The following is a 16,639-nucleotide window of genomic DNA, read 5'->3' as shown; positions in this document are numbered from 1 at the left end:
TCCTTCCCAGGGGTCAATTGAAGAACGCCTGAAACAACTGCAAGATGCCCACAGAGATTTTGGGCCAGGATCGCAGCACTTTCTCTCCAGTAAGTGAAGTATCTCATCTGAAGCTGTGGAGGGGTGTGCTGGAGTGTGATGTTGAGTAGAGAGTAAGGAACGGGGCTGATGGCAGGACTGTGTTTAAGTGGGCAGGGTGGGCTGTGTCTCTATTCATTCTCACTGTCACTCTGACATTAGATCTGTGTGCTGGAACAAAGCAGGACAAAGGCAGTCTCTGCTGTGAAGTTAGCTTTATTTAGCAGGTGTCCAAACTTTTTTGGGCACAGTAAATCACTTCAAATCAATTCAATGTTGCGGTGTTAATGGACTTTTCAAGTACTGTTGAAAATTGTGACGTGTTAATCTTGTCGTTGACCTGGGAGCATGCAGACTTGGTTTTGGCTCAGATTTGAAGCTTGTGTAGTCTGTTTTAATTTAATCAAGTTTCAGACTGAACCCAAATGAGTTGTTCTTTACTACAAAGCTGTTGTCCTTTTAAAGCAGGCTAAAGGGGAATATTTGATGTGTTTATTCACAAAAACAGATTACTCCACTTTTAGTCCTTTTCAGATTTTTTATGTTGTGCATTGAAGAGGACAGCTGCAAATAAACAAAACAAAACAAAACAAAACAAAAAACTAAATAAAACAAAACAAAACACAACACAATTTATGGAACTAACTAAATCGGGAGCTTTTATGTGGTCCTGTTTTTACGTTGAAGATTGACATTTTTGGTAGAATCTAAAAATGGTCATTGTCTGTTTTTGCAAATGAACTCTTCATATGCATATTGTAGTTAGGCTTGTCACAATATTTACTTTTTGTTGTATAATATATTGCAGCAAACTATATTTCAAAAAAGGATGTTATTGTAATTTTAAGACCATTTTATGGCTCTCATCATATAATGATAGAATGACAATATATGTACACTCTCTATAAAAATGTTTGTAAGTACAACAACAACAACAAAAAAAACAAAACAATATCCTCATTTGCTTTCGCCTTTTTCTTGTTCCCTTAACTTTTAAAAACATCAGCTGCACTGACCTAAAATTATTTGTCAGTGTTTCCTTTCATTTTTTTCTCTTGCACAAACAATTGAAAAATAATTAAACAGAGACAAATGTTACCAAAACATGTATTAGACACAGAATTAGAAACAGGACAGAAGGTTAAACAATAACATTAAACACGACAAGGATCAAAACATGGCAGGACAAACAGGGGAAAATGGTTTGTAACCCTTCACATGTGAAGCATGCCATCCTATTTTTTCAATTGAACTATATTTGTTTATAATAATGTATTATTAGTTCCAAATTTCCACATGAATTTTGATATTTTAGGTCAGTACAAGTGATGTTTTTAAAAGGTGAGTACATGTAGCCAATGGTGTAGGTTAGTGTGTCAACACATGGCACTCCGGTGGTCACTGTGACTCGAGTTCAATTTCCGCCTCCAGGTCCTATGCGAATCCTTCCTATCCCTCCTCTCCCCATGCTTTCATGTCTATACTCTCTACTGTCATGTTAATTAAGAAAAAAAAAAATAGTACATGTGAAAAAATGAAAGAAAATAAGGATTATGTTTTTTCTGTTCACTCAACTTCAGGCATTCCAGTTCTGCAGATAAAAAATGTTCAGTTGGCACAACTTAAAACATTTTGTTACTGAGTAGTTCACTGTAATAAAGTTCGTTTTGTGGGAAGAAGAAGACAGGGTTGGCGATATCAGGTAAGCACAAACTTTTTATTTTTAATGCTTTGTGCTGGGCACTCGTGTGCGTGTCTGTGCGAGTGTCGAGTCTGTAAGTGGTCAGGCTCTCCTCTCTCTCCCGGCTTCTCCTTCTCCTTACCTTATGAAGGTGTCTCTCCGGCCCAATCACTAGAAAATACAGCTGTTAATAATTATTTCTGATTAGACCACTGACCAGCCGCCGGTGTCTCCGCTTGCTCTCCCCCCATTCTGGGTGTTCAATCATGCCTTCCCCACCACATTCACCTCTCCAGAAAACTAATAATCTTACGTTAACCAAAATAAATGTTTTTTTGTGTTACTGACAAATAATGTTAGGTCAGTGCAGTGTTTTCAAAAGTTGAGTGAACAAGAAAAAGCAAAAAGAAATAAAGATTGTTTTTTTTTTTTTTTTTTGTACTGACTTTTTTTTTTTACAATGTATAATACTTTTTCCCTGAGAAAATTAAATTTATTTATTGTAATTTAAATAATTTAATAATTATGCATTGGAATCAGAATGTGAAACCGTATATTGTAAACAAATAAATAACAATAAGTGTTAAGGTGTTAATAAGTGTTTTTATGTGTAGGCGATATATATTGCATCACCAGAAATTGTCCATGAGTTATGAGAAGTCGATATGTTGATTATTTGTTCAGGCCTAACTATTGTCAGTTAATTTTAAGTTACGATCAAACACAGTTATGAACAAAAATTGCTCCGTTTAATCAGTTAGAATCATACCTGAGTATAAATATAGCTTATGTAAAGAAGCTTTACACAAACTTAAATGAGAACTAATGAGAAATTTCATTAATGAGATCTACTCTATATTCAAATGCTGTGAAAATGCAGTTCAGACTATAACTGAAAAATCTGGCAGCGCACATTACTTGCAACTCAAATTGATTGGCAATTAATCCAAGAATGGCCATATTGAATGTATGTAGTATGATACAAAGAAATCATAGTTAAATAATAACTTACCATAATTAAAGTTAATCAGCCGAAGCAGCAACAGTTTATAAAAAAAATGTCGTACATCCAAGGTCATTAATGGCAGATTGGACTCTTAAACTACTTGATCTTCTAAGGTGGATAAAAATCAGATAACAACAACTTACTGGATAATCTTTCCTTCACGTTTTTGAAAAGTCATTGTACAGTCAGTGATGCTGACTGCAACAATCAAAATCCCTGAATGTCAAAATGTTTGATATACTGCACTTGAAAAAAACAAACAAACACAAAAAACCTTAGTGTAAGAGATACCAGGGGTGTGCAAAGTAACAAATTACAAATGATGAAATTACTTTATTTGCATTTTCTTTTTCTCAGGAATTTAACTTTACTAAGTAGTAAAAATGAGAACAAAATAAAATCAAAAATCAAAAAATGTGTACCTTTATTTGAGAATGTTTTAGTGCTGTATCTGTACTTTTTGCTTTCATGTTTATTTGTTCTTGTCTACGGTGATTTGGCTAAGTAGAATATAATAATAATAATAATAATAATAATAATAATAATAATAATAATAATAATAATAATAATAATAATAATAATTGGTAATAATAATAATAACATATAATATGTGGTGGTGACGATAATATGTGGTGTTGTGATTCCGATTTAATCAAATGGCACATAGAAAACAGACTGTCCTCAAAACATGGGCACTTTATAAATGCTCGCTGCATATATAATGCAAATATTCATATAATTTGTTCTCACATTAATTTGTGTCTAACGTTTTGAATATATAGTCCATGGTGGAATACCACAGTTTTCTTTTCACAGAAAAACTCGCTACTCACTATTAAGTAATGTTATAAGGGCTTCTTTTAACTCATACCTTTCGACAAGGATATAGAACCGATAGCGTTACTCTGCTTGCACTACATTATTTGGTTTCACTTTATTTTGATGGTCCCTTTAACACACTGTTAAATTTAAGTTACATTGCAACTACATGCCAACTAATTCTTATATATGAGATAGAAGTAGACTGTAAGGTTGGGGTTAGAGTTAGTATAAGTTGACATGTACTTGCAAAGTTTCAGTCAGTTAAAGTCTGTTGGTTGAGCAATGTCAGCAGAGGTTAAGAAGAGTCCACTAATACTCTGTTGAGAGTTCGTTGGCATGTAGTTGCAGTGTAATTATAGTCTTCAGAATGTGCAATAGGGGCCATCAAAATTAAGTCATACCCATTATTTTGGTATTGGTAATGCTAAGTAATGATAGTTTTTTATGTTTTATTTATACAGTACACTTTTAGAATACAAAAAAAAACAAAAACATTTCATCAATGAGGCACTATCAGACCAGGGGCCTCATGTACGAAGACTTGCGTGGAAATCTTACTAAAACATTGCGTACGCACAAAGCTGTAAATGTGCGTACGCAGAAAAAAATTCAGATGTATGAAACACTGCGTACGCCGAATCTCACGCATATTCTTTTGTACATCTGAATGAACGTGAAACTGAGCGCAACATGCACGAGCACAAAACCCCTCCCTGCCTCCTCCCCCGTATGAATATGCTAATGACTATGCTAATGGAAAAACCCAACGAAAAAGCAATGGCAAAAGCAAGCAAAAAGAGAAACTTTAAACAGAATGTGAATTGGAGGTGCTCCTTTCAGAGGTAGACCGGAGAAAAGCGGTGTTATTTGCAAGTTTGTTCTCCGGAATTAACAACAAAAGAAGAAAAAGAGTGGGAGAGTTTAGCTGATACGCTTAACACAGTTGGGTCTGAACATCGTACTGAGTGCATTTAAAACAGAAATAGTGTGGTTTATACCTGAAAAATGTTGCAGTATCCTTAACAGTCTCAGTGGCGCACCTCATAAGAAGCATGTGATCATGTACTGACGTGTTCGAGCATTAACTCGGCTCGAATCCAGCGTCTAATGAATTCTTTCTTTTTTTCCCCGCTACATATCAGAATTTGCCCACTATTTATCAAGAGAAAGACAAGTAGGAATCATCAATAAGTTTGTGCATCATATTTTATTTGCACATTTATTGAATGGAAATGTTTCTGATTCACGTATGCAAATTCATCTTCAGATAGTGTCTTTATAGCAATGTGCGTGCGGTAAATCGCTCAGATTACATTGGGAAAACAGGCGACCGCTGCAAATTGTGCTTTAATGTTTAGCTGGTCAACTGTATGGTATGGAAATCTTACATACCTACTATATGAACCCGTCTCATACAGCTGCCATTGCAAGGATCAGACACTTTGTAGAGAAGAATTTAACACAACTGCCTCTAGGAGTCGCCAATGGAAATAAAACAGACACGCACAAAAAATGTGCGTACGCCTGCCAGAAAGCTGCCGTGAACCTGCGCACATTCCCACGTTCAGTTCATTGTTAGTAAATCCAAACGTGAGCGATTCTGAGCGTGAAACCTGGCGTACGCAAAGTTTTTGTGCGTACGCAGCGTTGATGCATGAGGCCCCAGAAGTTTTTGGATACCAGAAAAATAAACTTTATTCTCTATAATAAAGCCGAAAAAAGTGCAGAGCAGACCTCAGAGCATTCTGAAGTCTCTCCTGGACAATTTCTAACGTCTCTGTGCTTTCCACAATCCTTATACAGGTTATTTGACACACCCCTAGGTGTCTCATTTTAACTCCTAGCCATCCTCGGATAAGTTTTTACTCTAAGTAGTTCTGTTAGTCTTGGCTCTCTGCCAGCTTCCTAAGGTCACCAGAGATGTCACAGGTCTATGTCAGCAACTGTTCTGACACCAGAGCATAGATGCAACTTATGCAAAAGTTTACGTTGTCATGATAGCATAAAAACTTGATAACATGTTACTCACTCTAGCTTCTGACACATATAGCTTCATATAAATGTTTAACATATATAATCAGTGCTTTACATATTCAGTTATTTTACACAATCAGTCATTCTTCAGCATAGGTATCTCCTAGTGTTGTTCCTGTGCAGGCTTCTCATCTTGCACAAACCCAGTTTAGCCTGGCTCATGTTTACTGTAGACACTCTTATATGAGAGAACACTGAAAAGAATGAAAAGATCTTCTTCAAAAACTGCAGCAAACACTATTTAAATATGTAGGAGTACATAAGGGGTGTTAAGTAATTATTTACTTACGTCTCTTTCTACCAGTGCTGCATCCAAAACTGCCTACTGAGTGTATGTTGTATACTATGAATGCATTCTGAGCATACTGCGTTTGCCATGTTGTCCTTATCGCGTGACTTACATCAATCGCATCACTTCTCTACCACTCACAAATTCTCTCCTTTGGCCTTATGGGATAGTAAAGTGCCTGTCATATGCACACTTCAAAGCCTCGCAGGAATTAAGACATCATCCAGGCACTTATTGCCTAGTCTTTTATAAATGTTGTAAATTCCGACATGCTAGTCGTTTTTCACTTACTGCGTGTACGCCATTTCTGATGCAGCTTTAATTTGCCTTTTAGCTCAGTCGCTTATACAAATAAAAGTTTAGCGTGTGCTTTAGCAAGTTTAAGTTTAGCAAGGATAGAGTGCTAAATAAACACAAAGCACTTGTGAAAGTTATGTGCCGAGGTGGCGCCCCATCTTCTCACTTGAGCCTCGAACTGTAATATTACATAAATTGAGATTTTAAAAGGCGCTGACTCCTAATTCAGATAGTAAAAGCGACCAAGAAAAAAGACACAGGTGCTCAAGTCTCCTAAACAGCGTTCGGAATGACCCACTGTCTATACAGATCTGTTTCTTGCTTTGTGTATATCATTGAACAGCAGCGTTTGACCTCAGGGGTTCCGCATAAAGAGATTTGCACTTCTCCACTCACAGAAAAGCTTTCTGGCATCCTGAACACTTTTGAGGTGCTGTTGTTTAATAGCCTCTCTGTGTGGAAACGGTATGCTTGAAGGACCTTGAGCCGGGCCGTTTGAGATTTTCAAAATAGCTTTTCATGCTCGACATGTCCGTCTGATTGATATTGCCCTCTTTCTTCCTTTGTCACTCCAGGCTCCGTGCAGATACCTTGGGAACGTGCCATATCGCCCAACAAAGTGCCATACTACATCAAGTAAGTTCAGCCGTTAAGCAGCAGCAGTCTGCGAGCATCAGAACAGAGAGAAAGACTATTTAAAATGGCATGTCAGATTATCAGCTACTATAGAAAGCCAACTCAATTACTGATTCTAGTGCAGGAGATGAAAGAAGTGTGCTGTGATAAAAGTAAACGGTATTTGAGGTGAGGTGTCACTTTTGACCCATGCATATTTTGTGATTTTAGTTCATAGTTGTGACAACAGAGTCTGTTTTGTGTTGTCTGGGGATCACAGAGGTTAGTGTCCTCTGGCATGTCGTACTCTGAAAGATTTTTGTAAACCCGTCAAACACTGTATTCAATCCCAGAAGTAAAATGTTGTGACTGTGTTTTGTATCATTTAGTACATATACAGTAATACCTTGTAAAACACCATAAAATTGCTGTATAAATGTTGGATAGTAATTCTAAGCTGAAAACATTAAGCTCATGATAACTTGATAAAACAAGCCTTTTGAATGGATTCCTTTTACAATTATGTCACATCTAATTTGTAAAATACAGAGAGCATACAGGATGTCATTTATTTCATCTTGAACTCATGGATACTAGGGTTGGGCCAATAGACGATGACATCGTCCATCTCTGATGACCAATAGACAACACGATGCTGAGCCGGCATCGCTGATCCTCCATCCTGCCCCCGTCGCAAACCCGCTCGTGAAAAATACACACTTAGGCCTCGTTTACACTAATAGGTCTTAGTTTTTAAAAGGCATTTTAGAAGGAAATGATCCACATCCACACCGTGTTTTACCTTGCATTTCTGAATAGCCCTCCGCCTACTGTTATAGTTGATATTTAATTAATCTTGTCTCTATCTAACGACTCTTCGGTCTTTTGAATCTATCAGGTAAGGTGTCACAGCATCAGTACGGTGCTTCAGTCTTTCACTTTCACACTTGTACTTAATAATTTTAGTGAAAACCTCAGATACTGTTGGTTGTGCACCTTTTTACCGACCAACCTCCCACGGAAAAAGTGATTGACAGATGGTAATTTGTGTGCAACTTATCTTTATTTATTTATGATTTGTTTATGAGTAAAACAAAGAGCATGTGAATAAGGTAGTTGAAAAGATAGGCTACAAATAATAAATATGTTATGAATTAATTAATTATTTAATTATTTATTACGATGGCATCGTCGTCATAGGCGGGGGTTAATTAATTATTTATGAATAATTAATTAACCCCCGCCTATGACGACGATGCCATCGTCCATCACGATGTTTCACATTAGACATGGTACGATGCCAAATTGGTTGACATCGCCCAACCCTAATGGATACCATCAAAAAATTGATAGAGTAGTTGATGCAGTTATTTCTTTGTTTTTGCAGTTAAGTGAAGATATTCATGTAAGCAGTGGCACCTACAGTCTTAGGGGTGGCCAGAAGAGGCCATACCAAATCTGTGGGCACACAAAAACATAATGTATTCATTATAATGTTATATTTTTGTTTCTGGTAAATGAAATAATGTGGTTTAAATTAAATTAAATTAAATTAAATTAAATTAAATTAAATTAAATTAAATTAAATTAAATTAAATTAAATTAAATTTAATTTAATTTAATTTAATTTAATTTAGTTTAATTTTATTAAATTTTATTAAATTTTATTTAATTTAATTTAATTTAATTTTATTTATTTTATTTTATTAATTACTCTTGAAATATTGCAATTTATTCCTTGAAATAATTCAGCAAGTACATGTGCAAAACACATAAAAATCGATATTTAGTTTAAAAACACTTTTTAGTTATTTTCCGCATCATTTTATTGTACAGCACACAGTATATGCCATGTCTAAAATGAAGATTAATGAATTAATTATTAAAACAGACAATTGAACAAATTGTACAAAAGGCATTCCAATATACACATACACTCACTCTACAGACCCTAATGATATCATTGATCCATATTTCTTTTTGAGCCACAATATTATTAATGTAGCCTCTTCTACTGATGTACATTTAGGTAAATATTACATTGCTATTGCTGGCTATTAAAGGTGTGTGCGTGCTGTCAGTGACGATCGTGGAAGGGGAGGGGCAGTGAATCAGCTGTCAGTGCCACCAACCAATCCACAATAATTTATTGGCTGCATTTCATTCATTCGTTTGTTCATTCATTCATTCATGATGTGTGTGTAATCATTGTCAAGATAGATTTCAGCTGTAGGGGTTGATTGGTGCAATGTATAGGATGTGTAGTGATGTGGGATGTGTAGTCCAAATGAATGGCTGGTGAAATAAACAGATGGCTGGAGTCCCCTTAGTGAGTCTTGTGGACACTCTAGCTCAGGGGTGCCCAAACTCGGTCCTGGAGGGGCAGTGTCCTGCAAAATTCAGTTCCAATCACACTCGGACACACCAGGGCTAGCTAATCAAGCTATAAGGCCTTCCAGAAACATCCACGCAGGTGTGTTGAGGCAAGTTGGAGCTAAAATCTGCTGGAGACCGGCCCTCCAGGCCCGAGTTTGGGCTCTAGCTGTTTTCTTCAGATGAAATAGGCCTAAATGTATCTTTTTTCTAGCTCGTTTTACAAGCTCATAATAAATAATGCAGATATGAATGGAAGCAAAAGTTTTAAAATGCCTTATCACTTTAAAATAATAACAGAAATTACAGATAATCCAATAATATGAATGTTTACAACCCTCCAATTTACAACAACTATCAAATAAAAACCAAAAATGGTTTATAATAATAATTTATTATTTATAAAATAATTGAAAGTCAAAAAAAATAACCAATTCCATTGACCTTAAACTTTTATTAAGTAGGAGTGAGTCAAGAGATGTTATTTTACCAGCGTTAGCATGACAGCACAGTTTTTTCATGACAGCTACACTATTGCAAGCAGCAGGAACATATGTAGTACACAGAAATGTCATCACTGCATGTTATTTGAGCAACTTTTGCTTTTGAGGTTCATGCATAGATACATTTTTGTGTAGATGAGTGAAATATCCACAGAACTGAATATTAGGCTATTTTGAACTCTCTTTCGGTTGAGAGAGCTAATTTCATCTAAAATTAGCATTTTTCTCAGACTGTTGTGTGCCGTTTCAGTAATTTTACTCATAGTGCAAATAATAGGTTATTTTAACTGCTTTTAAAGTAAAATAACTGAACATGAATATAGGGGGCTGAGAAAAACAGACATTTTAGAAAAAAATTCAGATGGAATTTAGAGGTTTTTGCATCTGAACTCTTCATATTTTTAGAACTTTTTGATAGTGAAACTTGAAACTAAAATAACTAAAACTAAACATAACAAATATATTAAAACTATATAGACACACAAAAGTTATACAAATGACTTAAACACAACAAAATTACTAAATATTTTCTTAAATAATGTACTAATTATTTAAAAAATATGTTTGTCTTTGAACTTCAAACTTAAAATGTAAAATGGAAATTGCCTGTGAAACCTACAAATGAGACAAGAGACAAGTTAACTATGCTTATGACTTATGGCTTATGACAAGAACATCTACTCATAACCCTGACATGCATAATGCTTTTCATGCTTTTAAAATGATGGTGAGAACGGACACAAATAGTAAACAAGCCTTGGGGTGAAAAATTATGCAACAGGTGTTTGTGTCGCCGGCCAGTCAATGTAAACACAAGTGAAGGTAATGATGGGTGAATGAGCAGCTGGCAAACTTCCCTCTTCAGGGCGCCTCACTTATTTATTTGTTCTTATGATTTATTCATCTTGATATCTTTATTTCATGGCTGCTGCTGCTGCTGTATAGTGCATACAGTCACAGGGACAGGTGCTCATAGCAGCATGCAGCACACATGTACAGTTTATGTTACATGAAGATGCTCTTATCCTACATGCATGTTGGGCAGGTCAAGTCAAGTTATAAGCAATATTTAATATTTTTTATGATTGCCCCTTTACTATATGACAGGAATATTTAAGGTATTACGGGATGGCGTATTAGCCTGCATAATTTACAAATTATACACAGCCTATACACTCACTGGCCACTTTTTTTAGGTACACCTGTCATAAAGCACAGTTTATCTCAGACTGGTTTCTTGAACATGACAATGAGTTCACTGTTCACAAATGGCTTTCACAGTCACCAGATCTTAATCCAATAGAGCACCTTTGTGATGTGGTGAGATGGGAGATTCGAATCATGGATGTGCAGCCAACAAATCTGCAGCAACTGCGTGATGCTGTCATGTCAATATGGACCAAAATCTCTGAGGAATATTTCCAGTACCTTGTTGAATCTATGCCATGAAGAATAAAGGCAGTTCAGAAGGCAAAAGCTGGTCCAACCCAGTACTAGTAAGGTGTACCTAATAAAGTGGCCAGTGAGTGTATAATATTATTTTAAAGTGACACTGTTTTTATAATAATCTACTTCAAAATAGTTTTATCTTTGAATATACAGACAACTGTAATAACAAACTTAATAAGTGGCATTATAGTTCACCAGAAGGGGCCTGACCATAAAACATACAGTAGCTTTTTATTAGTTTAGAATTGTTACTATCTTCAGGTCTAAAATAATTATGATGCGTCATGCACAGAACTAAATTTATCTCATCAAATTAGTGATTTTTATTAATTTCATCAAGTTTTACTATAATCATGACAATTGTAATACATTTAGTTTTATCGAGCCACACTGTAAATAAGTCAGGGTTCCACATAATTCATGTATGTTGTTCCAACACAAATCGATTAAGTTAACTTAACACTTTTAACAAGTGTATGTGTATTGAACATAACAAAATAAGTTGTCCAATGAAATCAGAAGTGCAGGGGGCTTTTTGGGATGCTTATCTTAAATATGCAGAGTATTTTTGTTTGCTTTGGTGCCAGGTTTGCCATCAAGCCTTGTTAATTTCTGACCCTGGTGGGCATACATTTCTTGCTAATGGGCAGGCAGGAATTACACAGCTGTAACATCTCTAAATGTTGCACAAACTAAGTAAAAACCACAGAGAAACATCCTTCACTAGTTATGCCTGCAACAGAGGCTTTAGTTGATCATTTATTTCTTCTAGTGTTTCATCATTAAACACAGATAATATACTAAACTTCAACTCTGTCTTTACTGCTGTAATATGTCCAGACTTGAAATGCAGAGGCACTCTCAGAAATAAAGGTACAACCCCAAATCAGAAAAAGATGAGCAATGGCAACATTACAGTGGTAAATTTGGTAAAATAGTAATTTACTGTTCTAACTTCTTTGAAAAAGTGTTGCAAGCACCAAAATTGGATGTGGATATAAAAAAACAATGTGAATATGTGTTTATAAAAAACAATAAAAATCATGAGGAACACATTAAATAATGTTTGTTGTATTATCTGCAATGAAATACAAGTCAAAGTATATTTAGAAATGACTGCTTTATTTTTTATTTGCGTTTTTCATACTGTCCCAACTTTTTCTGATTTGGAGTTGTAAATATTAGAACCTAAAAATTTCTAGAACCCTTTACACGTTTTACCTAATAATATGTACAACTGAGATACATGTATGGACTCTTTAGGTACAAAAGTGTGCCTTTTAAAAGCAAACCGCCCCAGTGAAAGCTCTCTTACCTTTATTTCTGAGAGTGTATGGTAGATTGGTGCATTCAGTAAAAACAAAATAACAGCCTAAATAACATACTCTGTCTACCAACCTGATAAAAAATTTATATAATGTGTTCATAATATATTGCAGAAGACTTCTGGTGCTCTTGATGTGTGAGATGGGTTGGGTTAGGGACAGATTTGGTGGAATGGGTAGATTTAAGGGTGGGTTAAGGCAGGGGTTTTCAACCTTTTAGGACACACGCCACCCCAAGTTTGTCTATTTTCAAAAATTCACCACGTCAAGTTCACAGAGTCCTGGCGGTGTGGTTGAGTCGAACATTGAACATGTTTACATGGACACCAGTACTCAGATTTTAATATAAGACAATACTCTGATTAAGAGTCTACCATGTAAACAGCGATTTTTAATTACCTTAGTCAGACTAAAGTCATAATTGAACTAAACAGAAATGGAATTAAGACATGTGGAGTATGCATATTAGTGGCATTATTGAAGTAAACACCGCCATGTAGGACTTTTAGCCGGATTTTGCCACAAGATCCACACACATGGCTGTCCGTAAAGGACTGTAGACATACACAGTGCAAACTGCGGAAGTTTATTTCTATCAATTCAGCCTGCGGTATTAAATTCTATTAAAACAACACTTTCAGCAGTCCTCACTCCATTCTCACATTCAATACATTCTGTTTGTCATGGGAGCATGAATGAAATGTTTATGAGTGAAAATGAAACTGTCAATAGATTTACTGTAATTTATTTTACAAAGCACACAGTCCATTTTATTTGTATATATTTTACTGGAATGCATTAACACTACAGGTGCCTGATAGTAAGCTGTGGAACTAACGTTAATCAGATTCACTCTAGTGAACGCATAAAATTCGCCATCATAATTTACTCAACTGCATGCCTCAAATCATTTCGCCCCCTTAATAGGTGTTGGGGATTGTAAGGGATTGACAACAATGTAATTTCAGATGTACTTACATATTTAACCAATCATAAGTACTATGTAAAAACATGTATTTACACATTAAGTACATTGTAATAAATGATTCATTTCATTGTAAATACATGGTAGTTAAAGCCACCTAATGTAAATTTGGTCAAAATATTTTAATATAGTCAAATATTATTTCATGAAAAGACTTCTGGGAATATAAATGGAGTGTTTTTCACAGTAAATTATGCAGGTTTTATTCGCAAACACTGTGAATGTGATTGTTTTACAATAGGGCTTCTTGCTTTAGCATTTTTACAATGTTTATGTGTACAAAGCAATGCATTTCCCTCCCTAAAGGTAAAAAGTGGTTCCTGTGTATACCATAAGCACTTTGAATATGGAGATATGAAAATGAGATTTGAAAGCCACAGCGGAGGGGAACATTTTCAGTCCGTAATGATTAAAATTTGCATTTGTGTTGCATCGAAGAAACAGAATCACTTTTGGAGCAGCATGAGGGTAATAAATAATGAAAGCACGAGTAAATAATAGCAGAATTTTCATTTTTTGGGTGAACTGTTCTCCTGCGTGTGTTCTCCTCTGTGTATTTTCCTATTTTTGGCTCTGCTACTCTGCTTTTACTTTGCTCTCTTTTTTTCCTCCTTTTTATAGCCACCAGGCCCAGACAACCTGCTGGGACCATCCAAAGATGACTGAATTATACCAGGCTCTGGGTGAGGCAATTAAACACAATTAAACTGTGCTCTTATAGCTTCTTTTGTGTCAGCCTCCCACTGGGGAACCGTAGTGTGGACACACACAAGCTCAAATACACCAGCCGAGCTCCATTTCTTTACCTGAACCACTAATTATAGCCTAATATTTCATCCCACCCCAGAGATGTGGACAGCTCTCTCGTTAACCCGAGGGCAGCTGGGCCAACCACATGATTGCTTTGCCAGTTTCTAATTAATAATGATTAAAGGACGTTTGTTGTGTGTGTTAATCTGATGTGATGTGGCACAGGTTGTCCAAACACGCCAGCATGAGCATAAACTGTTCAAGCCCAACAGAGTGACACATTAAGCTTGTTTACATGCATCCCAATACATGAACCACAATCTCAAAGATCAGCTTATTGAAATAACCTGTTGTCTTGGTTCTTGTCAGTTTAGTTTTATGTTTAAAACATTTTTGATAGTTGCATATTTAAATTGAGTATGTGATTACTTATGATAACTTGTGTTATAACTTTTTTTTTAACGTTTTGTCAGTTTAGTTGCTAATTCGTACAAATTCGTACGAGTTCAGTCATTCAAAAATGTACGATTTAAAAAAAGAGGCGTGGCAGCCACCCCGCCCCCAAACCCAACCGTCTTTGGTGGTTAGGCAAATCGTACAAAATTGTACGAATGACATCATATGAATTCATACGAATTACCCACTAAATCAAAAAGTTACGAATTGCTGTGAGATTTTGTTGGTAATTTCCTATGTTGGTGGTCTTAAAAGATTAATGGTTTATATGTTGATTTATTATTGACTGAAGCACTTCTATTTGATGAGAAAACGCTTTTATTATATTTGATAAAGAACGTTTTTTCAGTTTATTTCCTCCTTCTCTTTCTGAATGTGCTTAAATCTACAGTAAGGATGTGTTCCTGTCACATATCTCACATGTGCACTTCAATAAACTGCTTAATAAAAAGCTTGTTTTTACTACTCTCCAGTTAAACAGTTGAGCTTGACTATGTTTGAACCCATTCAGCTGATCCCCGGGAGCACTTTTAGCTTAGCTTAGCTCAGTATAAATAATTGAATTGAACAGCGGATGGGAGAGCAGGGTGGTTAAGGAGTTGGATTAGGATCAGATTTCAGAGTTTTCGAATCCGGCGTGTTCCGGCACAAATTAAGCCCTGGATTAGACTATTAGCACCTGCTCAGAAATTACAGAAGAGTCTTGATGATTTTCCTATTTAAGACCCCATTTACACTAATACATTTTAGTTTTAAAACGCATAAGTTTTGCTACGGTTACGCCATCCATCCACACTGCACCGGAGTTTTCGAGCGCTGAAAACGGAGTGTTTTGAAAACGCTGAAGATGCTGTTTTCATTCTAAAACGCTGCCACTCCATGTCAGTGTGGATGAGAGAAAACGGAGATATCTGAAAAATGGAGGCAGGGTTGCAGACATTCGCCTATCTGATTGAGGCTTTTTCCTCAATATTAAGTAGCCTACGCACAGTTCAGTCTTGCATCCTCTCCTTGTAAGTTCAGACCTTTCAAGTTTGTTATGGAAAACAAGTCAATATACAGAATGTACATGGTACATTAATTTTTAATTTTTAATATTTGTGCTCAGCCAAAACACGTTACCTGAGAACAAGTAATAGATTCAAAGACCGAAGTCGGGGAATATGTTGTTAGATAGAGACAACAAGATGATTTAAATATCACGTTTAACAAATATAGTGAGATTAGATCCAGCCGTAGATCCTTGATGAACAGTCCGACGAGCACAGCTCTCATCTGGGTAGATATGCTGCAGTCCATGCCAGAGAGAGAGTGTGTGTGTGTGTGTGTGTGTGTGTGTGTGTGTGTGTGTGTGTGTGTGTGTGTGTGTGTGTGTGTGTGTGTGTGTACGCTCATGTGATGTGCGTTTTCAGTGGTGTGGTGTAGACGGAGAGCTGTACAGAAACGCTGGGTAAAATACTAGAGTGGACACGGATCATTTTCATTCTAAAACACCGTTATAAAACTAAAGCATATTAAAATGGGGCCTAAAGCTTGACTCTAAGTTACTATTTTCTTGGCCGAAATGGCTAGGAACTATATTCTGTATAATATCATTACGCCTGCTGCAGCCATGATACAGCAGCAAATTTTCTTAAATTATGATGCTACAATGAGAGTTTAATTCCTGTCTACCTGTAAAATAGAAAGCCTTCTCTTTCCTGTAGTCCTAGTACACAATGTAAGAACAGAAGAGTCAAGCTTTAAACTGAAAAATGATCAGAACTCTTTAGTTGTTTTTGATTGCGATGCAAATGGTCTAATCTGAGTCAATGGTTTTTGCTAAGTGCTTCCGCCAGACCCAGAGATTGGCTGAATGAATTTAAAAATTAAAGAACTCATCTGTTTACCTCTTGGGAGTTGTAAAATGAAAATATTTCCAAAAAAAAAGTGGAGTTACAAAGTTACATGCTTTGTAAAATCAGCATAAAGGGCAA

At 35.9% G+C, this 16,639-nt stretch overlaps 1 protein-coding gene across 11 annotated transcripts in view; it reads left to right on the top strand.

Moving 5' to 3' along the window:
- The window catches only part of drp2 (dystrophin related protein 2), a 336,153-nt gene that overhangs the window by 252,725 nt on the left and 66,789 nt on the right, over positions 1 to 16,639 (top strand). For all 11 annotated transcript variants that reach the window (XR_012389521.1, XR_012389524.1, XR_012389523.1 and 8 more), the window contains 3 exon segments: positions 11 to 89; positions 6,783 to 6,843; positions 14,079 to 14,140. Coding sequence is in view for 7 of the 11 variants with exons in the window: in XM_073921452.1 (XP_073777553.1) it covers positions 11 to 89; positions 6,783 to 6,843; positions 14,079 to 14,140 (202 nt within the window). In the remaining 4 variants the exon portion in view is untranslated.

Source organism: Danio rerio, chromosome 14 (assembly GCF_049306965.1).
Source record: "Danio rerio strain Tuebingen ecotype United States chromosome 14, GRCz12tu, whole genome shotgun sequence".
NCBI classification, from domain to species: domain Eukaryota; kingdom Metazoa; phylum Chordata; class Actinopteri; order Cypriniformes; family Danionidae; genus Danio; species Danio rerio.
The sequence above is the reverse complement of the archived record's forward strand: the minus strand, read 5'-3'. Positions and strand labels throughout refer to the sequence as shown.